This window comes from Eucalyptus grandis, chromosome 5 (assembly GCF_016545825.1).
Source record: "Eucalyptus grandis isolate ANBG69807.140 chromosome 5, ASM1654582v1, whole genome shotgun sequence".
NCBI lineage: Eukaryota > Viridiplantae > Streptophyta > Magnoliopsida > Myrtales > Myrtaceae > Eucalyptus > Eucalyptus grandis.
Genome location: NC_052616.1, coordinates 82043 through 108655, shown reverse-complemented (window position 1 = coordinate 108655; position 26613 = coordinate 82043). Strand labels below are relative to the sequence as shown.

The following is a 26613-nucleotide window of genomic DNA, read 5'->3' as shown; positions in this document are numbered from 1 at the left end:
TAGAACGACCTCTTGGAATAAACTGAGAGAGTGATTCGAGGGATATCTATATGAGGGTGACGACACTGCCCAGGTCAGGTCGGTCGGGTGCTGTTGCGTTCGTGTTGCTTCAAAGGGTACCCTTTAAGAAGAGACCGGTTTCAGCTCTTTCGGGCTGCCATCGGAGCAGAGGCTCGGACTGACTGCTGATGTGGTGAAATGGAGAGGCTGAAGTCGATGGTGCCCGACACTCTCAAGGCGGTGGTGGGTGCAAGCAGCGCCGATGATATTCTCTCCACCTCCGCTTCTCTTCTCCACTTCTTTCTTGCCCTGCCCGAGTTTCAGCTGGTTCTTTCCTTTTCCTTTTCCCTCTCCATTAAATATGCTTTGTACCTCTTTCTTTAGCTATCATACTGAGCTTGATTAGGATCGTTTGTTAGATGGTACGGGACTTGGTGGATCCTGAGAGGTGTGTTTCTGGTAAGAACAAGGATGCTGCACTGGATGCAAAGCAAAAGGGCAATCGCTGCTTCTCCAGTGCCGACTTCTCCGGGGCATTAGCCTTCTATTCCCAAGTAACGTTAACCTTCATGTTCCTCTAGCGTGCCTTTGTGCTTTCCTTGTTATGCCACTTCACTTTCGCTTCCCTCCTCCTTATTGATAGGCGCTCATCGTTGCTCCCTTTGATGCTCGCGACAAGGACAAAAATCTCGTCTCTGTTTTATATGTGAATCGCGCTGTTGCATTGTATGTAAGTTCTTGTGCTGTACGCCCTCCTTTTATGCCTTTTCTATATATTATATTGCCCATGGCAGTTTCCTTGTTCTGAAACCCATATCTTTTACTTTTGGGGCTTTACAGTACTTTCAACCAGGTTATACCAAAGGAAGTTTCTTGATTTTGTATGCATCTTGGTGATTATCTTTTGGATTTGTAGTGAGATAATGTGGCTGATGCTGGACTAAGGCTTGGCCCTTAAAGCTCAATTTCAAACTTCTCTCTTCTTGTCTCATTGCTATTTCCTCTTTTTACAGAAAATCGGCTTTAAAATAGAGTGTCTTCGAGACTGTAACAGGGTGCTTCAAATTTCCCCGGGTTATGCGAAGGTATATGAAGCTATGACTCCAATTGCAATATCCTTCTACTGTTAAAACGGTGATTGGAATTTGCATCATAGACTATGTACGTGGCATATTTTTTGTCTTGCATCTGTGACGTCATCTATGGTGAGTGTGGTCTTGCCAGAACCAAGCTGGTGATAACCACTCCTCACACTGAGAGGTGCGAAGGTCATATAGCCATGGCCGGTGGTTGCTTAGGTGGTGACGTCCCTACACAAGCACACTCTCTCAGCATAGTCAATTGTGTTAATGCAAAGGGACTTCGTTGTGAAATCATACAAAGTAGAAGAGTTGATTGCACCAAAAACAGTTCAAAGAACAAGCTGCACAAATAGCACACGTAAGAGAATAAAAGAGAGCTGTCCCTTCATGTTACATGAAAGTCTCTTTTATTCTATAGAAATAGTAGCAGTTTGACTTAAGCGAACTTTGGCTGGATTTGACTTTTGAAATTGTTTTGATTTACATGAGCCAGAGATGAGTTGAGCTCAAGTATGCTGAGTTTCTCTTGATTGAAGCTCTAATTCAAAAAGATGCCTTGGTTTGAGCTCAAACCTTACTTTAAGCATTGACTTATTTAATTCAACTCAAATTCAGTTACTAAACTATGCCACCAAAAAATTTCAGAGGACACCGACCCTTATTGTGCCTTCTTCTTGCTTTCTATGGTCTGGTTAGCTTGCCATACTTGGTTTTCTGAAAATAGTTAATTTCTGCTGCAGGCATGGTATTGGAGGGGTAAGATCAACGCTTCTTCAGAAAATTATGAAGATGCAATGGCAGACTTGCATGTAGCAAATTTGATGGAGACATCATCGGGTGGCAAGAGACAGATTGAAGGTGAGATGAAGTTACTTCAGGTCCAGTTCACAACGACGTCTGGTTCATTAACTCAGCATGATGAGAACATCTTCAAAATTTCAGGTGTGAGATTATTCTTTGTTGTCCATGCATAATATAATGTGGAGGTGAATTCTTGTTGCTGCCTTTCTCATGAGACTTGTTTCTGCAGCTATGTGAATGATATCAAAGTTCCTTGTTTGTTTTCTGCTGTTTCTTAATATGATTTTAACATTTATATTAATATGGGAGAACTACTGATCTATGTGCTAAATATTTACTACGTGAAAACTTTGCTTGATGGAGATAATTTAGAGGGAAATGTAATAATCCATATTAGGATGGGAAAAAGAAGAAAAGAGATGGAGGGTTTGGTCATACCGTGTTTTGAGTGTTAATCAGAGCAAGGAAAAGGTATCGTGACCTTAATGCTCTTCTATGTCATCAGAACTGGAAAAAAAGAGAAGGTTTGACTTGGGAAATAATGACATATCTATTACCAGCACCCCCTACCCTGGAAATCCATCCTATTCATATGGATTCGGAGGGATTTAAGAACCACATATTTGCTATTAAGGCAAAAGATTGTATACCTCCTCATCCTTTTTTTACTTCTCCGTTAGTCCTTTTAAACAAGTTGCTACATTGAAGCCTTTCTCGTTCTTCCTGATCTTTTGAACCAAACAAGCTGAATTTTGTGATCCTGCTGACGATGTTGGGAAGGGTTTTTTGATTACATAGATTCATTTTTATCTCTTCCCACAAATATCACATCTTTGGAAGGCTTCTTCAGTTTTTAGTAGCTTTCTTCTATCATGTAATTGACATGTTTATTCCTTTGTTTGGTATCAAGGTTGCATCTTAAGCCTATGTGTCTTCTAGAGAGAAATTCTAGAATTTCATCAGCCAACTGTGCATAGAGGTGGCAAAAGTTGGTCACACTGGTGAAATCTATCTGACCTGGAATGATTCAATTCATACTCGTTTTGGCAAATTTTTACAAATTGTTTGTTTTTTTTTTCTTGGTTAAATAGCTAATATTTCAAATTCTCAAAACCTTACATGATCGATCCATTATGCATGAACTTGAGCCAACCTTATTTGATGCAAAACTTGAGGTTGTCCTACCAAAACTTGAAGAGTTGATTCAAGAAAGTGGTGAAATCCTGGAAAGAGACCAAAGCTGAAGGAAACTTTTATATTATGTACATACAATTTGTGATTGGTTATGCAAAATTTTCTTTGAACAAGGATACATGGCACTCCATAGTTCTTTAATACTTCTATCAGGTATTATGTTAAAATCATGTTCAGGAAATGCGAATTAAAAATCTAAAAATTTCATATATTCGTTAGTGAATGAGTGGAATTACAAAAAATGTAGGACCACAACCCACTGATCTAAAAGTTCAAGCTATTGAATGAAGGCATATGAATGCTCTATTATTGTTTATACCAGGATTTGACCTATGCTTAGAGCTTGACCTATTAGTTAGAAGTTGGGTGGCAAATAAGGAGTTTGGCGATGAGATCCCCAGTTGCTCTTCCTCTCATGCTATGTGGATGTGGGACCATTAATCTAGAATAAGTAGCTATTAGATGAAGGCATGGTTCAATATTGAGGTGCCTACTGGAAACAAATTCTTCCATTCAAAAAGATTGTTCATTTCTTCAATTAGGATACATAAAGTTGATTTTGCTGGTCTTTGTCTTCTGATGACTAAAATTTGGTCAGACTACCGGTATCCATTCTTCAGTTCCTTCATTACCTATGAGGGAGGATGAGTGAAAAGTCCATCGAGAAATTTTGGTCGACCTTTGTCCTTATTTTGGGATATAATTTTAAGTTGGGTTTTAGGAGGGGAATGTTTTCCTTGGTTAATATGCGAAGTTCCTTTTCTGGTCACTAGATTACTTGATGATTGGATACCTTATTTGGATGGTGAGAACCTTGTTTTGCTGGTGATCTGTAAGTAACGCCTAATTCTCAATAATTCTCCTTTGATAGATGTGCCACATGAGGTAAAAGTGAAGTCCATTGTGATGCCACATAAAGGAAGGGGGATGGCTTCAACTGGTGAAATTCCTCCATCTTATTTGGTTCACAGTGAGGAACCTTATGCTGCGGTAAGGATTTTTAGCCTAGCTTGTCTCTGGTCTGTCTACTTTCACAGATTGAGTCCTAGAATGCCAAATGTGACAGAATTTTTGTAGTTCTCTGTTGACACATGGAATGACATATGCACATCGGTTTAAGGCATAAATTTACGTGCGAAAGATCAGCACCTGACTAGCCTTTCAGGCGACCCAGTACTGATAAAAGTCACATTCCACATACCTTTAGCTTGTGGCGCACCATGACAAATTGCATTCCATGTACCATTAATGGAAGCAACTCTGCACAGCTTATGACAGCAATTCTTTATTTTATGAGCTGGACTACTTAAAGCCCTTCTAGTGAACTAACTTGTAAGCCAGCTAGAATCCATCCATGTTAAATACTGTTGGCATGACTTAGCTGCCTTCCTTAGTATGAATCTATTTTCTGGCGAAAAGTATCAACTTGCCGATTCCCTTTGCCTTCTTTTAAGGATGTGTGAAGGTTGTGACAGAACCACATGTAAAAGGTTTAGGGCTTTTAAATTTTGAACTATGTGATTGCCAAAAAACTATCACATTTGTCTAATCCGAGTGATTCCCCACAGGGATTCTTGACCAGATTATAATAGTGATGATCTGAGGCAGGTCAGGGTTAATCATCTGCGGAACACATTTTATTACGAGGGTGCTCCCCTGCCATGCAGGTCATATTGAAGAATTGTCGACACAGGTACTGTCACTATTGCTTCAATGAATTACCAGTGGATGTGGTACCCTGCTCTTTCTGTGCAATACCACGGTACTGCTCTGAGCATTGCCAGCTAAAAGCAGGAGGACATCAATCAAGAAACAACGTGGAAGAGGTTAGCCTTCATGTAGAAGTTCCTACAGAGATTGAAAATCACATCAGAGAAGTTACTTCTGAAAATTGGGAGGAGAAAATTCCTGAGCACTTTCCAGAACACAGACATGAATGCCTGGATGCAAACTGGCCAGCTGTATTGCCACACGAGGTAGTTTTAGCTGGTCGAGTGGTAGTGAAGTCCCTGGTGCAAAGAAGAGACCTGGTGGAGATAAAAGCCTTGGTATCTTATGACATTAATTAAATTATCTAGTTCCTGAACCTTTTTAAAGTTTCTCAAGCTACATGAGTATCTCATGGATCTATTTAATTGCAGGATCTTTCTTATAGTTACACTGAATTGGCAGTAGAGGTTAAACTGGAACTGTGTATATACGCAATTGTATTACTTGTTTGTCTTCAACACTCTCTCAGCCTTGACCTTCCAGTCAATCCTTATTTTGTATATCAGGTCTCTCTCTCTCTCTCTCTCTCGACAATGGCATGCACGAGCACATGCTGGCTTGCACTCTCACATGAGAAAGATGAATATCCTACTATTTTTCCTTCTTCACTCCTGCAACTAACACTTGTGTCCTTCAAGCTGCAGTTGAGAATTTTACTTCCATACATACAGTTCCGATAGTTGTTTCTCATTATTGGTCATGAAACAAAGATCTTATAGTTGCTCTTGTTTTGGTTGGAAGCCACATATCATACTTTTGGGTGTCTATTCAACTTGTTCAGGCACTGTCAATATGTCCTTTGATTTGCCACAGCTTGTCCATTCACCTATACCAAGTATATTTGATTATTCTTGTTTCATAAGAAGGATATGCGGCTACAAATTTAAGAAGTGTATTATTCTACTGTAAAATGCTATTTTTAATTGATTACTTCAATTGGTAAGAATCTGTCACTCTTATCACCATTATCTCAATCTTTTGATAGCTACTATGATGAATTTTGTTTTCCTTAATGGACAAGATAAAGATTCTGAGGTTGTTCGTAGTTACCTTTATCTAGTCACTAATGCTTCACACCCATTCTTATCGATGCGGATTATCATCATTATGTGTCAAATAAGGCTTAATTCTATGGCTATCAGCCGGATGAAATCTAGTGATCCCAATACTCCCCAAGATCCTCATAGAAAACTTTCATCCAATGAAGCTGCTTCAGCTAGTACAATAGAACAGGTTTCTCCTGATAGTACGCTTTTTAATCAAGCCTTAGCATTTCTGATGGAATATCACCGAGGTCCTTTTGCTGTTCTTTTTTTGGCTATTTAGAAATGTATCTACCATTATCGAATATGTCCAAGCAGAATTGTCACTTTTCCTGTGACAAAAGAAGAAAGTCTTTCTAATGTTTTGTGGTCTGTTTTGGTGATTATTATCTAGGTCAGCGTTGGTCAAGCTATTTATGCCGTTGGCAGTCTGTTTAACCATTCTTGTCGTCCAAATATTCATGCATATTTTCTTGCTCGTACTCTCTTCATCCGAACAACGGAACTGGTGGAAGCAGGATGTTCCCTAGAGTTGTCTTATGGTCCACAGGTACTATGATCCTTGATCACCAGGTTCTTCATTTCAATTAATAATCATGCTGAGTCACTAAACGTCAGTGCAGAAATCTATGGGGGAGAACTTTGATAATAATAATGCATGTAACTTGTTCACAATTCCCCAGTTTATTAATTATATTGATGATTCCCTGATTGCAGGTTGGGCAATGGAGCTGTCAAGACCGCCTTAAATTTCTGGGAGAGAATTATTGTTTTCGATGTCAGTGCAGAAGCTGTTCAGTTGTGAATCTCTCTGATCTTGTTCTGAGTGCTTTTCATTGTTTTCATCCTCACTGCTCTGGCATAGTTTTGGATACATTTGACATAAAATCTGAAACTGAAAAACTTAAGCAGTCAAGACATGCTGGAGACATATATAGCTTGGAGCCTTATGTACAGGTATCATAAGTAATTCTCACCTAGGACACATGTTAATTTTTATAGGCCTTTCTGTTTGAAATAACAGCATTGGAAAACTAGTCTGAGGAATCTTTTTCTTGTTCCTGTGGTGGCTACATAAAATTTTTCACAGGTGGATAAGTTTGGTGATCTCTATGCTGGCGAAATGGATCACAATGCCCAGGAGAAAAGTTATAGCTCCCTTCATGCAGGTGTAGGATATTGCTTGAAATGTGGGTCCCATTGTGACCTGGAATCTTCTTGCCTGATGGTGAGCAAAGCTTTAGGAAATATTAAAAGGTAATTTCGTGTATCTCCATGAAGGTTTTGCCTTGGTATTTTGGATAAGGACTTAGTGTGGAGTGGTTACTGCAAGGTAGGAGGTTATCTCCTGATGAATTCGAGTAAATCTGAGCTGTAGATTTTGCATAGTTGGGTGCATACAAAAGAGCATTAAAAGTGAAACTGCCAATTTAATTTTTTGTTTTACACTAAAATTCTTTTCTAACTAGTACTAGAATTTGCAAATCGTGTCCTTCTCCTTGCATGCATCACCTATTATTTCATCTGTAAGAGCTTTCACTTCTTGACAGGTTGCAGGATGGAATAGTTAGAAAAGAACTGTCAAGTTCTTTACTTTCTAATGCATTAGAATCTCTTGATCAGCTGAGGAAAGTGTTGCATGCATATAACAAAAGCATTGCAGAAGTAAGTTCCTCCACTTCACCATTTCCTTATTGTGTTTTTCTTGAGCGATTGGCTTATTTTGGGCGCGCATGACAAAATTTCTGGCATAGAAATTGATTTTTGGCCAGAAATTGATTTCTCAATTTCTATTTCAGAAACTGAGAAGCTAAAAATTTTAGCTTCTAATTTCTTCTTCAAATCTATTTTTGGAATAGAAATCTGTTTCAGAAATAGAGAAATGAAATTGCGTTACCCACCGGATTTCTGTTCCAAACCTGTTCCAGGGAACAGAGAAACAGAGAAATCAAGAAACAGAAATTTTATCATGCGCAGCCTTTGCGATCAGAAAGCATTAACATGTCGAGTTCTGAAGGGTAACAAATTTCATGTAAATATGTCAAAACTACATTCGTAGGCAGAGGACAGCATAGCACAAGCATTCTGCTTCATTGGAGAGCTGCAGTGCGCGATGGGGCACTGCAAATCATCAATTCAGGTATATGTATGTGGTTGTGGGCGCTTAGAATCTTTTTAACCCTTCAACAATTGTATTCTTTTTATGTTTTTGGTCATAACAATCATATTCTTGTTTGAGTTTGCATAATAGCTTTAACTTGAGGCTTGATACTCAGAGTCGATGAGAGGCAGAATAAGAAGCTTGATGATCTTAAACAAATTCGTTGGTTTTATTCAGTTTTTTTGTGAACCATATGCACTTGAATTTCAGGCTTTTAAAGTCCTACTGAAAAGACATAGGTAACATTCTGACAGCAGAAATTACTAGGAATACCCTGATTTCTAAGATCTACACTGATTTTCTGTCGGTGCTTTGTTGGATTATCTCCTGCAGTTTGTTTTACCTGCCTACTAATCCTAGATACTGAAAACACTAGTTAAATGTGAAGGGTAGATGATGCAAACCAAATCCATTCTTTACCATTAGTAGATTTTCCTATTCATACAAGAGGATGATCTAGGTTGAGAGATTTATGAGTTCACTTTGTACAATGTCAACATTTGCATAGATTTGCCATATCCATGTTTGCACAAGTCTTGAAAATTAGCAGACTATTCTTTTCGTGAGGTAATAGTTAAGTCTGAGAGATTATGACTTGACTTGCCACGATGTTAGACTGTTCTGTTGAACTTTAAATTCCATAGTTGGTTTTTTCTTCTTAGTTGTCTCTTTTCCAGCTTTGCTTATGATGTTTTTTTTTTTTTTTTTTTTTTTGGTGGCCTAGTAAAATTGATGACAAAAGGTGGTAGGGACATAGTCCTTTTTGCAACTAAGATAAAACTATGTAAGGATGCTGTGTGGCAAAAGGAAATGTTTGGCACCATCATATCTAGCATGTAAGAGAGTATAGATTCCTGTACAGGGAATTTTATTTCCCATGAATATGAGAAGTACAATTGGAATGAATGACTTTAAGTATTGGTTTTTTTTTTTTTTTTTTTTTTTTTCCTCTGATTGTATGGAGGTGGCCCATGCTTTTGACAGGCCTTGTTATAGTGGGCTGAGAGGAATATAGGTTACCTAGATCATGGATCACTTTGGTATGAAGAACGCATCGTGACGCTGAATGTCACTTACCAAATACGTGATACAGTAGATAAAGGTTTCTTTGGGTTTTCAAAACAAGGAATGATTATTTTATTATTTGCACTGAACATCAGTCTAAAAAATATATTTGATGATTAACTGAGAGTTACGGCTATCTTTTTCTGCAAAACACAACATTTCGTTGACATTTGCTTATGGAACAGCTTGGCATCAGCTTCTGCATTTTTGGTAAACGTAACTTTTTGCCAAAACCAGTTTCAAATCTTAAAGTTGGAAATGCACGTCATGATATAAACAGATTATAAGATTCAGAAATAAATGATTTGTACCTAGTTTACTCATTCACATTTCCTGTCATTCATGAGAATCTAAAACTTGCATAATATACAGCCTAATTGTAAATTTGTGGAATTTTGTGAGATTGATCAATTTCTGTAGAGTTGATCTTATCAATCAAAGCTAATCAAGATGTGAGAGGTTTTCTGCAAAACTGTTAGTGTCTATTGTAGATAAAGCAAGTTTTGAGGACTTAGGCATTTTGTGTCAATGAGGTTTTATGTCAATTGCCAAATAGTTGTTTTTGGCATTTGAATTTTGACATGAAGAGAGAAATACTAGTTTTTGCTAAACTGTTAAACAATGAAGCTTAAGAATTGCTTCTCTGTGATCAAGGTCTTGTGAAGCATCAAATTGGGAGAAAATGTATTATAGAAAACATGCATCATAATATACATCCTAGCAAGGTACCGGTTCTCATTTTCAACATTTTCTAAAATGAAGTTGGCATGGCACCTATTTCATGGGCTGCAAGTGCTTGGACAATACACTTTGAAAGTGCAGTTTGATATGTTTGTACGCAAATGTATGGATATGCCTATGTCATGGATATGTGACCATGAGGGTGTGTTTTTTAATATTCATTGAAGGGTGGGGACATGTACAAACTTCTTCATGAGCATTTTGAATAATCTCAAAACTTGAAAGGCATGCGGCACTCCTAGGGGAAAAATGGGAGTTGTCATCATCACTACTGAGATTACTATCCATCCTCCTACATAAATATTTTTTCAGTCTCAACTAACATAAAATTTAAAGAAACTTCATGATTATAATGTGATGTTGAGTTATTTCAGGATGATTGATAGGTCTACTAAATGCAGCTTGCTTTTCATACAGAGACAGTGCAAGCCTCTAAAATTTCGTAAAGATTTTTACTCACAGTTCTGTATGTGTATATGTAGATTCTGGAAAAGCTTTATAGTCCTGATCATGTCGTCATTGGATATGAACTGGTGAAGCTTTTATCCATTCAGCTATCACTGGGTGATGTTGATGCTGGAGAGACCTTGAATCGATTGGTTATAATCTTTGAGCATCACTATGGGTCCCATGCAGCAGTTGTGTTTCCATATCTTAAGTCATTCAAGAGGGAAGCGAGAAAATTGTGTGAGGTGGAAGACTCTTGAAGGTGTCGGGTATGGCAGTTCTGAACTCAATCTAAAGGTCCTTTTTTCCCTCTCTAGAAAATTAATATTTCTATGTTTTCCACTTTTGTTAATGTGATTTTGTGGTGGATGGTGGGCATATTTTTATATAATTGGTGGCAATGAATCCATCTGAAATGACCAAATTCCAAGGACCAGCCTACAAGAGTAGGAGCTCGCTTTATTTGCAAAAATGACAAACACGTGGCCTTCTATATTGTTGCAATTGAAAGGTTTTGGGGACCAGTTCAATCCACCTCAAGAGAAAGTCTTGGGGGCAATTGCTTCAATTAGGGAAATGGCCTCTCCATGTTTTCAGCTAAAGCTGTCACCTTTGTCCTTTCCGAAACTTTGCAATGCAAGTACTCTTAGTTGTGGGAATTGTTGAAAGACAAAAATTGAACTAAATACTTGGTTAAATCGATATGACCTCAAGCTATCTATTTATAATAAAGTTCAAAGTCTAAAATTACAATATTATTCTTATTGTTTCCATACATAAAATAATAAAGGAGATAAACAAATGTACTCCTATTATTTAAATATTCTCAACACTCTCCCTTGAGTTGGAGTATAGGCATCACACATGCCCAACTTGACTATACCAAGATGAAATGATTTAACTCAATACCCCTTTAGTGAACACATGAGCAAGTTGATGATTGGATTGAACAAATGGCATACAAATTAAACCACTATCTAATTTCTCCTTGATAAAGTGTCTATCAATCTCCATGTGTTTCGTATGATCATGTTGTGCAAGATTGTGGGCAATATTAATAGTAGCTTTATTATTTAGGAACATGGATAGATACACCGGATCTTCCAGTAATCCTTTAAGCCGTAACAACTCACAAACTCCCTGTGCTATCTAATGAAACTTTTCTTCAGCATTATATCTAGTAATTACATTATGCTTTTTATTGCGCCAAGTAACAAGATTCCTTTCTAAGAATGTACAATACCTAGAAATAGACTTTTAGTTAGGGGATCTAGCCTAATTAGCATTTGTATCATGAGAAGACCAAAGAATCCAAGACTTCAAATATCGAAGAATTCGAAGAATGGCATCTATATGAGTAAAGTGTGGATCATGCATGAATGATCTCACTAGCCACATGGCAAAAACAATATTAGGTCAGGTATGAGACAAATAAATCAACTTGCCCACTAACCGTTGATGATTTTGTGTAGTTACCAAAGGCCTTCAGATGTTTAGAAACTTGTCCACGGAACAAAATAAATAAATAAAAAAAATTTTTGAACGGAAATTATTTTGGGAAATAGAATGATTATCAAATGCACTCTAAGTGATTGATTGAAAGTCATGAACTCAAGAGAACATTTTATAGAAGTTATGACGCTTAAGTAATTAAAAAAAAATTATGGCACTTAAAAGAGTGCTATACGAAAGTTATGACATTTATGCTGTTTTTATCTCCCTTCAGTAGAGAATAGAAATAAGAAAGAAAGAAGCTTGTGAAAGAATATCCATTAAGAAATGCTAAAGAGCACCGGTTCAATGTGAGTCTATATTGCACCACCATTGTGGACTGGAGTGATGACAAATCGAAATGATATGGATGTTAGAATCATGATCGGTTCCCTTCCCAGGTGTATTTGCAAGTCCTATTGTTATATTGCGTATTGTCATGACAAATCAAAACAAAATGAATCAAAACCTTGTTATAATGATAAATTTGTGAAACTGATTAGCCGGCTTTTTATGTTATTCAAGGTGGAAGAAGTAGGGGAAAATTACAAAAAAAGTCAAGAACCTACTGTAGGAATGCCAAATCAATTTAAAATTTTGCAGTTAAGACAATTTGGTTTGAAACCCTTGACAAGTTACTAGTGTTGTCATTCCAGTTAATTTTAGTTGGAAATCATTGATATGGATGTCGACTTGTCCTATGTGGCACGAGCCAGTGTTGATATGAACAAAATTTTGAAATTTTTATGATTTTTTCTTTTTTGTTTTATTTTCCTTTTTTTTTTCATTAGGATTTGGTGATTTGGCGAGGGTCGTTGGTGATGGTTGAAGACCCTTGTCAGCCTTTAGGTAGGATCTACAAGCCCTTGCCCAAGCCCATGCCAATTGCCCATGCCAATTGCGAGTGTACTTGGGTGAGCTCATTGCGGACTCATCGGCTGCACGTAAGGACTTTGCAGCCATCCTCAATGACACTTGGCCATAATGGAAAACAAGAAATCTAACAATTTAGAAACCTTTATTTTTTTTAAATTGGTCATATTACTGCTAATCTTGTCACGTTGAGCGTCTAGTGTACATGTCACACCTCAACCCTTTGACACTTGGCATCCCTAGATCACTTTGGTCATTTAATTGCTATGTCTCCTATTCGTTTTATCGTTTAATTATACGAAAGTGGAAGTAGAAATAAGACCACCCAATCATTTAAATCAGGGATAGCATAAAACACACACATATAAAATCACACCTTAATACATACATATGCATCACCCATTACACGCCACTTCCTTTACATCCCACAAGCTTGGCCGTACACACATCCAAAAAGGGGTCTGGAGGTAAGTCTTAACACCTTTAGTGATACAAGGAGCAGGCTCGAGGACCAACTCCGTATCTAGATTAACCTTCAGGTCAGCGACCTCGCCATTAGGGGATACACAACCATTGGGTCCTAAACAACACCCTTGGATCCCCTGCTTGGTGGTCCATCAAATCTTGGGAGAGGGCCCCAGTGCTCCCCTCCAAACCAAATATACCTATGGGGCACTAGGTTGGGCAGTCCCTCACAAGCTTTCGTATCTAGTGTTCATACCCTCAATTGGATAAGAGGCCATCTTGGTGTCCTGATCCATAGGCACCCCAAAATGAACATAGCTCAACGGTTTAGACATGCTTAGGGCCTAAAAACATTTAAAACAATAATAGTGAGATAAAACTTAGTAAGTAAGCTCCTTGATCCTCGTATAGGGAGGCAATTTACTTTGAAGTCGCCTGCAACTTATCTGTTGATAGTAGATCAATAGCAAAGCCTTTGCTTTACATGATCTATTAACAGGAATTAGGCCACTCAACAAACAACTCTCCACTACGTGCTCGATTAGAGCACAAATAAGTTCTATGTGAGTGCATTATCTCATAAAGCATATGATGATCACAACTCAATAAATCCAGGCAGGAATAATGATACTTTTATGCACAATGCATTACACAAGTCCTGATTATTACGACCACTTTTGGCCATGACCAACTTGAAAGTTGCCGATCTTTTGGTATGACTGGGCATCGTCCCACTCCATTGGATATGACATCGTCCTGCATATTCATACACATCAGAATAACATTCCATTTAAGGTGTTTTGTTTTGAAATCCATACACAACTGCATTCCGTCGCATATTTATATGCATCAAGATCGAACCATTGCCCCACGTAATCATATGCATTAGGGCTATTATGTGATCATACAAGCATACTATCACTCAAGCCCATTTCTTATCTTCCTCATTAGCCAATGCAAGAGTGTGTAATACTCCCACCTCATACAATAGCATTAATCGCATACAATTATGTCATGCTATCATGCTACATGATCACATCCCAATTAACCATTTGCCAAGATAATCATGCTTCAATTTCATAATGTTTCACACCATAAATTCCTTTAAATAATTCAAAAATATATCTTTCAAAGTAATCTTTCATAAGTACTTCTCATTTATAATTATAAATTGCCACGAATACTTACTATTTTCAAATTAGGGATTTACATAAGCATATACTCTTTTTAAAACTAGCATTCAACAAGCACTAACCACTTTAGAATTCACACCATAATGAGCACTTATCACAAACAAGATAGGTTATTGCATCCAATGATAACTTATAATGATAGCTTATCACATCACATTATAACTTATTATGATAGCTTATCGCATCTAAGTATAACCTATCATGATAACTTATCGCATCTTATAATAGCCTATCATGATAGCTTATCGCATCCTATAAATAACCTATCAGAATTGCTTATCGCATTAAAGTATAACTTATCATGTATAACTATCACTTATCATGATAATCTATTGCCACTACTTATCACTTATCATGATAATCTATTATCGCTACTTATCAGCTATCATGATAACCAATCCCTTTAATCCACTTATCACTTAAACTAATTACCATTGGTCCTTAATTTAATACCAATTCTAGTTGTAAGTGTAATCACAATCCTAAGCAAGGGTTAGAAAGTTACTCACTCCTGAATCTAGGCTAAGTAAGCGGCGACAATGGTGAGAGCACAACAAGATGTGGTGGTGGTGGCTAGTTGGTGCTTGGCAGCCCACAGCAAGGGCCAAAATAGCTAAGGGATGTCGACAATAAGGCTGTGGATAGAAAGAATGGTAGTGATGGGCAGTGGACGGCCCATGGCCGAGGTGGCATAAGGGTATGAGGTTGCTGGATGGTGCACAGCTCATGGCCAAGGGCTTGGCATGACGGTGTGGATGGAGGTGCACGAACGATGAGCTCGAACAACGAACGGTGGACAACATGAACATCAGTGGATGACAAAGGTGAGATCCAAGGCAATGAGAGAGAAATGGGTGTGTGAATGGGAGAGAAAATGGGTTTGAGTTTTCAATTTAGGCAAGTGAGGGAGAGAGAGAAGGTGGCCGACGGTGGTGAGAGGGAGTTGAGAGGAAGAAAGAGAATGAGAGAGAATGAGGGAATGCAAAAGAGATGCATTAATTAGCCTTGTACCATAATTCCTTAAAGTCCTCATACCCATACATTTACTTGGCCAAGAATGGCTCTTGAAGATTGCCAATCCAAGGCAATTAATGTGTAGATTATGTACATGTGAGAATAAGGAGTAGGCCAGGCTAGGTGATGAGGTCACTCTCTCTCTCTCTCTTCTCTAGGGCGCCTGTCACGCCCCGATCCTCGGGCACGCACACATCCTTCTCCCTTGGTCGATTTTATAATGCGATATTCCAGGACAATGTATCGCCGACCCTTTCATTTATTACGCACATGTGGAAGCAGTTAAAATCCCCGACAATAAAACGATGGGATAGAAAATCGGGGCCATATTTTTCATATTGAAATTTATAATCAAACTTTTATACAAAACACAAACCAGAGCACTCTACAACTTTTTACTCTAAACTTTAATCACATAAAAAGGAGATCTCAAAATAAGATAAACTCTCAGCCATCCGGGCTATACTTAAGGCCCTTCTCGGGATTATCTTCTTCTCCCAAAAATCTTTCTCCTTAAGTTTCACCTCCGAGTTCTCCTTATCAGACTCCTCATCAACTCCTCATCGGGGTCCTGAAATGTTTTCCCCAAACTGGGATGAAACTACGTCTCAACGAGTTCTACCCCACTAAGCCCGATTAGTAAACCATTATACTATAGGTTGCATAAACACGCACAGGGCAGAGAACTTACCTTGGGCTCAGATCCCATCTGCAAGTCAGTACAATTCATAATAGGCACCCAAGCAATCATATCACTGATCGAAGCATCGATCAAATCGATCTAATCGATTACATGCCAACAAGACCACTCACAGTCCTTTCCAATCAGTCAATCAATTCACGACATCAAATCAAAGCAATGATCAATCGACCTAGTCGATTACATGTCAGTCAGACCATTTCTAGGTCGATTCGATTATTCCATCTCAATCCCTAATTACGAACTACGATCCTCAGATCACATCTTAAGCAAAGGTGGAAGACACAGTCCACCACTCGATAACATTCAATATTCAATGGCTTTACGGTCCCACTCGACCACTTTCGAAATTCAATGACTTTACGGTCCCACTCGACCACTTTCGAAATTCAATGGCTTTACAATCACACTCGACCACTTACGAAATTCAATAGCTTTACGGTCCCACTCGACCACTTTCGAAATTCAATGGCTTTACGGTCCCACTCGACCACTTTCGATATTCAATGGCTTTACGGTCCCACTCGACCACTTTCGAAATTCAATGGCTTTACGGTCCCACTCGACCACTTTCGATATTCAATGGCTTTACGGTCCCACTCGACCACTTTCGAAATTCAATGGCTTTACGGTCCCACTCGACCACTTTCGACATCGACAATCAATACCCAACAATTTCTCAATGAAATCATTAACAACAACCGTTTAGGAATATATCTTAAAAATTCATAATTAAATCAATTCCATACAAATTACAACTCAATTAAATAGGCGGACCACGCCACGGTCATCAGCATAATTTTCCGGTCACTAGCCATCTCAATTGAATTTTCGGAAAATAAATAAATAATTAATTAATTTCGAAAATTAAATAATTAATATTAAAAATTCAATTTAGCTCAAAATAAAGCCCGATTAAATAAACGAACTCCCCCACGGTCATCAGTATAAAATTCTAGTTCCGGACCATCTTAGTTGAATTTTTGGAAAATAAATAATTATTTAATTTAATTCTGAAAATTAATATTTAAATACTAAAAATTCTACTTAGGCCCGAAAAGCCTAAAGGATCGGAAAAAAATCCTGAGGCACTTCCAATAATTAGTAGACCACGTCTACTTGCTAATTGCGCAATCAATTTATCTAAATCGCATCACATTTGACTAATAATTGCTAATTTATTCTAATCTAACAACCTAAACATAATTAATTAAAACTAAACCAACCTTAAGCATAATTAGCCAACTAATCCGGGATTAGTGAGATTACTCACCAAATCGCGCGCAAATCGGATCAATCCGACGGGGGCGACGCGAGGAACGATTCTTCCCAAAGCATGGCTTGGGTTCGGGGCCCGGAAAGGGCCCAAAACGGGCCTTGAATAGGGCTGGAAACCCATTTTTCCAGCCACTGTTCTTGGCTGGACGAAGCTCGTCCAGTGGCTAGGGCGGCGAGGGGAGGCCGGCGGAGACCGAGAGGGACGTTGGGGGGTGGCGCGGTGGCCGGACGGCGGTAGGCGGTGGCCGGACGGCGGTAGGCGGTGGCTGGAGGCGCCGGACTGAGCTGGGCAGCGGTTGGACTCGCACGGGGGAGGGACGGCAGTGAGCTGAAGACACGGGGGCGCGCGGACGACGGAACGGCGTCGAGCGGTGGGCGTCCGGGCGGCGGTGCGGGCGGCGACGGCTCCGGCGAGCTGCAACCGTGCGGCTTCTTCTTCCTCGTCTTTGGTTTTCACGGGCGAGAAACGAGGGGAAGGGGGCTTTCGGTCACGTGGGGGAAAAGTGGGAGAGAAGAGAGGGAGAGAGAAGAAGAGATAAGAGAGAGAAGATATAGGGTTGAATGGTCAAACGAGAGAGAGAAGCCAAATTGAAATTGGCCAAGGGGTGTTCGGTGGGGGGAAAAGACGCACGAGGGGGAGGGGAGAGAAAAGAGAGAGAGAAAAGAAGAGAGAGGGAGAGAAAAGAAATAAAATAATATAACACCACATGGTCTTATTTTTTCTTTTCTTTTCTCTTTCCCTTTCTATTTTCTTTTGGTCTTCAATTTTTCCTCCGATAATTTCTTTATTGAAATTTCGGACTCGTCAATAATTTGACGGACGATGAGACATGATCCTAAAAATGAATTGTGACACGCTCGAATATTTGATTCCCGAAATCAAATTAAATTTCATGATTAAAAATCGATCAGACGTGATTTTAGCCTAATCCAACTAATTATGTAGCTTTTAGGGATTTTACTGCAGATACATCCCTTAACGGCTTCACCCAATAGGTTAGTTAACTCGTGAGTGATCAGCTCAGAGAAAAAGGGCCATAGGCACGTCGACGAAATGCCCATTTCACTTTATCGAAACGGGGTCGAATTTTAGGATGTCACAACGCCCATCTCATTTCCTCATGCCCATAATTTTTGTTTTATTTACTTAGGCTTCTAGAAGGGGGTAAAACGGTAATTTTACTAAGCCACTTTACTATTCATGCATATGGGCTCATAATTGTGCAAATTTATAAAGACCAAAATGGGCTTGAATGGCCTTGATGGGTTTCATTTTAGTTGACTGGTTCTTGGGCTTCCTTAGGCCACCCATTATGGGCGTGAGGCCAATTGGGCCCCATCTGTGAGCTTGGGCCCATGTGGGTCCTCATTAACGGCCTGTTTTCACTTTTCTGAATTTTTCGTGATTCGCCAATAAAAAGTTGAGATTTCATCCCAAAGTGGTTTTTTTTTTCTTTTTTTGGCTTTTCCGTAGTCTATTGATCCCTATCATAGTCCCACTTCATAGATTAATTATCGTTATAATCCCGTTCCATAGATTGGATCGGATTGATGACGCCACAATACATTAGTGATTTTAAGCCAAAATTAACCGAAATGAATATATTGACAAATCATCAAAATGTTTAGAATTAAATTGGCTAAATTAAAAAATTTATAACTAGATTGACATTCGTAAATTATGCTTGAGATTTATTTTAGTAATTTCCCAAAAAGTAGGTATATATTGTATAGACTAAAAATCCCACTGATAAATATAACTTTTAGTACCATGAGCAAGTTAAGAGCATGAAACAAGTTACATATATGTGTGAATAATCAAGTAAAAAACTAGCACCAAGCTATAGAAGCTCAATTCTGCATTGTTTTTGTTCAATTGTTTTATTGATCTTATTGAGAATTAGGGTTGTTAAAATGTGTCGGAGACTCATAATTTAACCCACATTTACGAAAGTGGATCATATGTGACTGGTCTTAAAATTGAGATATGAGTCAGATGGATTTAAAAAAGAAAAGTCTAAAAAAATGGGTCTTATTTGGGTTAGAGAGAAAGAGAGAAAGGGGCAAGGTAGGGGAACGAGGGAGACGAAAGAGCTGCGGTCGTGTCAAATGACGATGAGCGCCCAACTCGGGGGGGGCGAGGGAATCGTACTGCAAGCCCAGGTGGGAGGTTCCTTACCATAGACGAATGGCGAATGACAAAATGGCCCTAAATATTGCGTACATTGACAATAGAGTCGCCGAATGGCGTTATTATTGATTCGTATTTTTGCTTTGCATAATCAATAACAACACCATTTTTTAGGCTTCTAAATCAAGGATTTTTCTTATAATTTCAACAGAATTTTTTTTTAGCAGTCCCCCATTAAAGAACTAGGGTGGTCAAAAATCTTCTTGCTCCAAATTGAAATGTGACCGTGATCATTTTTTTCCCTTAAAAGAGAAATTTGTACATTCCTTTAAATCTTTGAAAAGGCGTATATTACCTTCTGTGACCATTGTTGCAAAGCTGAGTAGAGAAACTTGCCTTAAATAGCAAGAGAGAAGAAGGAAGAGAGAAGAAATGGAGAGGATAAGAAGAGAGAGAAACAAATTGTAAAAGCCAAAAAGGGGCCTCTTGGTTTCTTTGTGTAACATTAACCCTACACACGTTGCAATATATTTATACTAAATATGAATTATACTTGACCATAATGCCCTTGTTTATTAAAAGAAATAAACCCTAGAAAATGAAATTGACACCACTCGAGTATTGTAACCCTCCCCTTCGAGTTGGAGCATATAGGTTAGCCATGCTCAGCTTGGAACAACCAACAATAAAAATAGGACGAAACAATGCTAAGGGGCACGTAAGGAGTAGCAACCAACTTCTACTTCATAGCATTACTAACAAAGTTATAGTCAACTTCTATATGCTTAATTCGCTATTGAAAAATAGGATTCCCAACAATATTAATTGTTGCCTAATTATCACACATCATATTGATTGGTTGATTAATAGAAAATCCAAACTCCTAAAGAAGGCATTTCAACCACAATAATTTAGGCACAGTATGTGCTATAGCACGAGATTCAACCTCCGCACTAGGTCTGTCAATGTTATTCTATTTCTTATTTTTCCAAGTAACCAAATTACCACCAAGAAAAGTGCAATATCCAGTCATAGATCATCAATCCCACGACCCGGCCCAATCAACATCAGAATTGCTAACTAGAGTAGAAGAATTGTTTAGTTTATAAATCAATCCCTTACAAAAAGCGCTTTTAAGGTACCGAAGAATGCGATAAACAACATCCTAATGAGCCTTCTTGGGTGACTCTATAAACTGACTCACCACGTCAACAACAAAGAAAATATCAAGACGGGTAACAGTAAGATAAATTAGTTTCCAAATTAGATGCCAACATTGATGCTTATCTTCAATATCATATCCATCATCAACTCCAAACTTTTGATTTGGATCCATAGGATTATCAATTGGCTTGTAAGCTAGTATACTAGTTTCAGACAAAAGATCAAGAGCATACTTTCCCAGAGATAAGCTATTGAGTTTTGACTTTCAAATTAAAAACAAATAAGGATATTTTAGACCATGCACCTTTATTTTAGGGATTTTTGAAGGAAGACGATAAAAAGAACGTGTTTTGAGTTTTTGGATTGTACTATCTTATATATATATATATATATATATATATATATATATTGTTGAAAATAGTGAGACTTCCTTCTCTCCCTATGATTTTTCCTGTTTTGGGTTTTCCACATAAATCTTACAATTCATATGATTTTGATTTTACTTTCATCCTTTGCTAATTGTACTTTGATTGGTGCATCTTTTCATATTTTTCCGCAATAAACTAGTATCAGAGCTAAGGAATTTCGGTCTTTTTGTTCAAGATGGCATCTATCAAGTTCGAAGTGGCACTCTTCGATGGCCAAAAACATTTTGGGTTATGGAGGATCTAGATGAAAGCGTTATTGCATTGAGAAGGTTTAGTAAGAGCCTTGGATGGGAATTATTCCAACAATATGATTGTGGCTGAGATCGAGTAGATGGAAGAAAAGACGCATATCACCATCCAATTGTCGTTATCCGATAAGGTGTTTTGTGAAGTCGTGAATGATGAACCGGTTTCAAGATTGTGGAATAAGCTTGAGAGCATTTACACGAAGAGTCTCTTACGATAAGATTATTCTTGAAGCAACGTCTTTATATGCTAAAGATGCAAGAATGTACTCTTATCCAAGAACATCTAGATGAATTTAATAAGATTGTTATAGATGTGAAAAATTTAGATTTGAAGTCAGATGATGAAGATCAAGGTTTGATTGTGTTATGCTTACTACTGAATTGTATGAAAATTTTGTGAATTTTATGCGATATGAAAGAAAATCCATAACTTTTGAGGATGTGAATGCCTCGTTGAATTGTGGAGATGCATACAAAATTGAATGCGAGTAGTAGTGATGATAAAGTTGATGGCTTAGTTGTTAGGGGCATGTTGAATCATTATGATAGATGCAGTAATAGTGAATGACATTTGAAGTTTAGTTAAGTCAGAGATAAAAGTAAGGTAGGGTGTTACTATTGTCATAAATTCAAACATTACAAAAATGAGTGTCTAGTGCTCAAAGTTTAAGGGGAAGCAGTTGATGGAGAGTTCTGATTCAACTAGTCTGGTGAAAAATAACGAGTCAGCTAATGCATACAATGTTCTTATTATTTTGTCTTTAGATTGTCATGTAGATGATGAATAGACTTTAGATTTAGCATGTTCATATCACATATATTTACATAGAGATTGATTCCACACCTATGAAAAAGTCAATGGTGGTATAGTTTCAATGGGTAACATACTATTTGCAAGATTGTGGGTATTGATATGATGTAGATTAAATATCATGACAATGTAGTAAGAACTTTGACAAATGTTAGACATATTCCATATTTGAAGAAAAACCTTATTTCATTGAGTAGTTTAGATTTCATTGAGTGCATATACATAGATAAAGGTGGAGTTTTCAAAATTTCAAAAGGCTCATTGATTTTGATAGGGGTGATCGGGTCCAGGGTCGGTAAGTTCTAGACTTGGATCTTGTACCTGACCCTGTTATAACCGGTTCCCATTTTTTGGACAATGTACCCGACCTTGTTTGCATTGGATCTTGTATCTGACTCACCCTATTTTTCCGGTCTAGTTCTAGGGTTAATTCTGTTTATATTGGAACCTGTTTTGCAACCGCCCATTTATACGACTTCGAATTTTATTTTAATACGTGAGAAAACAACATAATTTTTCTTATTTATATTGAAATATTAAGCGTAATTAATTAGTAAATTTCCACCTCATTTCGTATGCATTAGTCAAACTCTAAGTGGTTTACCGGAGGTTAGGTCGTGACAGCTTGATGATTCCACTGTGGTTCTTTTCTTTTTTTGGGATCACTTGGCAGGGGCCTTCTTTGTTCATTGGAAAAAAGAAACAAAAAAAAAAGGGAAAGAAAAGCTTGAGAGTCAAGGTCAAGGTCAGGAGGCAGAGGAGACGTGGGCAGCATAGAGAGGGACGTGAGGGAGACCTGACAAGCCAGCATAGAAAGTGGGAATTGATTTCAATGAAGTGCTCTCTTCAGTTGCGAAACATAATTCCATTGGTGTGTTCTTTGCATTAGTAGCCTTTTATGATTTGGAACTTGAACAACTTGATGTCAAGATTGTTTTTCTGTATGGTGAGCTCGATGAAACAATCTATATGTCTTAAACCAAGAAATTTGTTATTGAGGGTAAAGGAGATCACGTTTGTAGGTTGAAATGTTCTTTGTATGATCTCAAGCAATCTTTGCGACAATGGTACAAGAGGTTTAATAGCTTTATGTTAGGTCATGGCCACTTTCGAAGTGCGCATGACAATTGTGTGTACCATAAGAGATTGCATGATGATTCTTTTATTTATTTACTATTATATGTGGATGACATGCTTACTATAGTGAAGAACATATTAGAGATACTAAATTTGAAGAGGTAACTTAGTAGCGAATTTGAGATGAAAGATCTTCTAGTTGCCGAGAAAATTCTAGGCATGGAAATTTGTAGAGATAGATAGGTTGTGAAGTTATATACCTCTTGCACAAGGAGTATATTAGGAAAGTACTCGAGCGCTTTGGTATGAAGAATTTTAAACTAGTAAGTACTTTGTTAATATCCCATTTTAGGCTTTTAGCTTCTTTGTCGCCTAAAACTAAAGAAGAGGAAGATGAGAAGTTTCGAGTTTCATATTTAGTGCTATGGGCAGTCTTATGTATGCTATGGTTTGCACTTGTTTGGATATTTCACAAGCTATTAGTGTTGTGAGTAGGTATATGTCACATCTAGGTAAAGCTCATTGGCAAGTTGTGAAATGGATTCTTTAGTATATTTGGGGTACCTTAGATGTGGATTTGGTCTTTGATAGATGTTTTGATATAAGACATTCAATTGTTGGTTTCATTGATTCTGACTATGCAAGCAATCCTGACAAAAGGAGATCTTTTACAGGTTATGTTTTTACGCTTGGTGGTTCTGCGGTTAGTCGGAGAGCAATTTTGTAGGATACAATTACTTTGTCTCACACCGATGTAGAATACATAGTGGTGAAAGCAGTAAATGAAGCTCTTTAGTTGAAGCGTTTGGTTATAGAACTTGATGTGAATCAGTAAAGAGCATTCATTATCTTTTGCGATAACTAAAGTGCGAACCAGTTGACCAGGAACACGATATATCTTGAGAATACAAAACATACTGCCATATGGTATCACTTTATATGTGATGAGGTTGCTTAAGATACGATTATGATGAAAAAAATACCTACCGTGGATAATTCGGCAGATATTTTAATGAAATCAGTTCCCTTGACAAAGTTCAAGCATTACTTGGACTCGATTAGAGTTTTTGCCATTTGAGTTGCTTAGGTAGAGTTGACAGCGTTTCATCCCTTGTTTCCTACACTAAGTATGCTCACGTAGGCTTAAGGGTGTGCATTGTTGATTCCGCCATTTTGGGGTAGTCTTGTGTGGTCCCTTTTGGTGGTGAGAGAGAGGTCTTTTGGTGTTTAGCATAATGCTCTTTTGAAGATTCAAATTTAATGTGGATATTTGTTGAGTTTTGACTTTTAAATCGAGAGATAGGGAATTTTATGCCATGCACCTTTATTTTAGGGATTTTTGAAGGGAGATTATAAAAGAAATGTGTTTAATAACACATCTTAAACCCTTGCCTCCATATTATTTCTTTTTTTTTTCCTATCTCGTTATTGGATCTCTTAGATCTTGTCGCTCACCAAGTGATTTTTTGAGCTTTTAGATTGTATTTTTATTTATTTATTGAAGATAATGAAATCCATCTCTCTCCCCATGATTTTTCTCGTTTTGGGTTTTCCACATAAATCTTGCGTTTCATGTGATTTCAATTTTGCTTTCATTCATTGCTACTTGTGCTTCGATTGGTGCATGTTTTTGCATTTTTCCACAACACAAACTAATACCTTTCCAACTTCATAAAACTTCACTACCCAAAAGATACCGAAGAGCTCTCAAGTCATTAATTTGAAATTTCTACTGAAAAAAGACTTAACTTCAGAAATGTCGGTCACATCACCACTAGAGACAATTACATCATCCACATATACAACAGGAATGACCACCCCTTGACTCCTTCATGTGAACAAAAATAGAATGATCTGAAGAACATTGGTGAAAACAACACTTGAAAATCACTAAATTGAATTTCTCAAACTGTGGTCTTTGAGACCATTTCAAACCATAAATAGTCTTATGTAGCTAGTATACTTTATTACCATTCTCCCCTTAAGCAACATACTCAAGGTACTTGCTCCATATATATTTCTTCGAGCAAATCACCATAAAGAAAAGCATTTTTCACATGCAGTTGATGGTCAAAATTCACAGTAAGAGAAATAATAACACGAACAAAATTGATATGTGCCATAGGGGAACATGTCTTAAATTGCCTACTCCATAAATTTGAGTAAAACCCTTAGCAACAAGCCTAGTCTTAAGATGCTCAACCAAGCCATTTGTGTTGTACTTGATAGTGTACACCCATTGACACTTCATCACTTCTTTCCTAAGAGGAAGATTAACGAAAGACCGGGTAGGAATTATGTAAGTATGTAATGATAAAGCAAAATCATGTACTAGGGAAGGAAAATGTGAGAGATCGGGCAACTTCTAGAAGGTGATGGTTCTTTTTCTCGGCCACACCATTTTACTAAGGAGTACAAGTACAATTCATTTGATTTATAATGCCAAAATTGGAACAGAATAAAGAAATTGATCTCTGTGAATGTTCTAGAGCATTATTTGTTCATAAAATGTTAAGGGATATATCAAATTAATTAGTAATTTCATGATGAAATAATTGAAAAATATATAAAAATTGAGAACAATCATGAAATATAATATAACCGTGTTAGAGGGACTTTTTTTAGGCATGAGAATAGCAGAGAAAAAATGATTTTAGTTAAAATGATATTTAGATATAATGTGTGTGTGAGACTCACATATAAAAAGCCAAGGGGCTCGAATTTGTGCAGAGGACGCCGTTACTTTGTAGGTGGTGGACAGAAGGAGAAAGGCTGCATCCCCTCAGTTGGATAAATAAAAGAGGAGACAAAAATCAATGGAACACCTCCAAAATAAATATTAACGATAAAAACAACAAAATCAGCAGAGAATCTATTTTGGATAAGAATTCATGTCCGGAAGTTGTACGGGAACACTCTCCCCCGCGAGAAAATATTGGGTACGTCTTATGTAGCCAGCGTGGCAAACAAGAAGGCGGTGGGAGCGCGACAAGTGTCCTCGTGGGACCCATAAAGTCAGGCGTCTGCTCCTCGACTCAGCGCTTCTTCCTCTCTCCTCTAACTCTCGTCTCGGCTGGTGGCTCGGCTCGGCTGGCAAAAGAAAGGACGTCCTCTCCTCCCGACCTGCACGCTCTCTCTCCTGTCGAGCATTTATTGCGGAAACTTTTCTCTTTCCTTCGTTTGAGAAAGAAAATGGCGTTCGTTCCTCTTTCCCTCTCCATTTCTTTCCTTTCGAATTTTTGAATCTGAAATCCTCTCTCCGCGCTCGTTGTTGCTCCGCCGTGCATCAAGCGGCCGTTCTCCTGCCATCACCGACGAACCACATTACGGCCGCCGCTACTCCGGTGCTCACTCGCTTCTCTCTTCGGGTTCGTTGCTGCTCCGTCATTCGTTCCGGCGTTCCCGGGATCGCAGATGCAGCACGCGGAGGAGAAGC

At 38.0% G+C, this 26613-nt stretch overlaps 1 protein-coding gene across 3 annotated transcripts; it reads left to right on the top strand.

Moving 5' to 3' along the window:
- The first annotated feature begins 128 nt into the window (after positions 1-128).
- Positions 129-10963, top strand: LOC104445885. 3 transcript variants are annotated; one of them, XM_039314084.1, is made up of 15 exons: positions 130-327; positions 420-554; positions 644-730; positions 1014-1085; positions 1823-1940; positions 3949-4067; positions 4745-5125; positions 5219-5353; positions 5943-6080; positions 6285-6440; positions 6608-6847; positions 6981-7147; positions 7441-7555; positions 7950-8030; positions 10340-10963. In XM_039314084.1, the coding sequence occupies exons 1-15, from the start codon at positions 199-201 to the stop codon at positions 10562-10564; spliced, it is 2298 nt and encodes a 765-aa protein (XP_039170018.1). In that variant the 5' UTR covers positions 130-198; the 3' UTR covers positions 10565-10963. The 3 variants fall into 3 exon arrangements, with proteins under 3 accessions (XP_039170019.1, XP_039170018.1, XP_018730532.2); XM_018874987.2 differs by having other exon boundaries at positions 1823-2024; XM_039314085.1 differs by lacking the exon at positions 5943-6080 and having other exon boundaries at positions 129-327; positions 1823-2024.
- Positions 10964-26613: the final 15650 nt, after the last annotated feature.

Excerpts from the sequence above, each read along its gene's own strand:
- LOC104445885 (XM_018874987.2), top strand. The coding sequence starts at position 199 with ATGGAGAGGCTGAAGTCGATGGTGCCCGACACTCTCAAGGCGGTGGTG. Across the intron at positions 4,068-4,744 it reads GTGAGGAACCTTATGCTGCG|GTCATATTGAAGAATTGTCG; the intron begins GTAAGGATTTTT and ends CCTGCCATGCAG. Across the intron at positions 5,126-5,218 it reads TGGTGGAGATAAAAGCCTTG|GATCTTTCTTATAGTTACAC; the intron begins GTATCTTATGAC and ends ATTTAATTGCAG.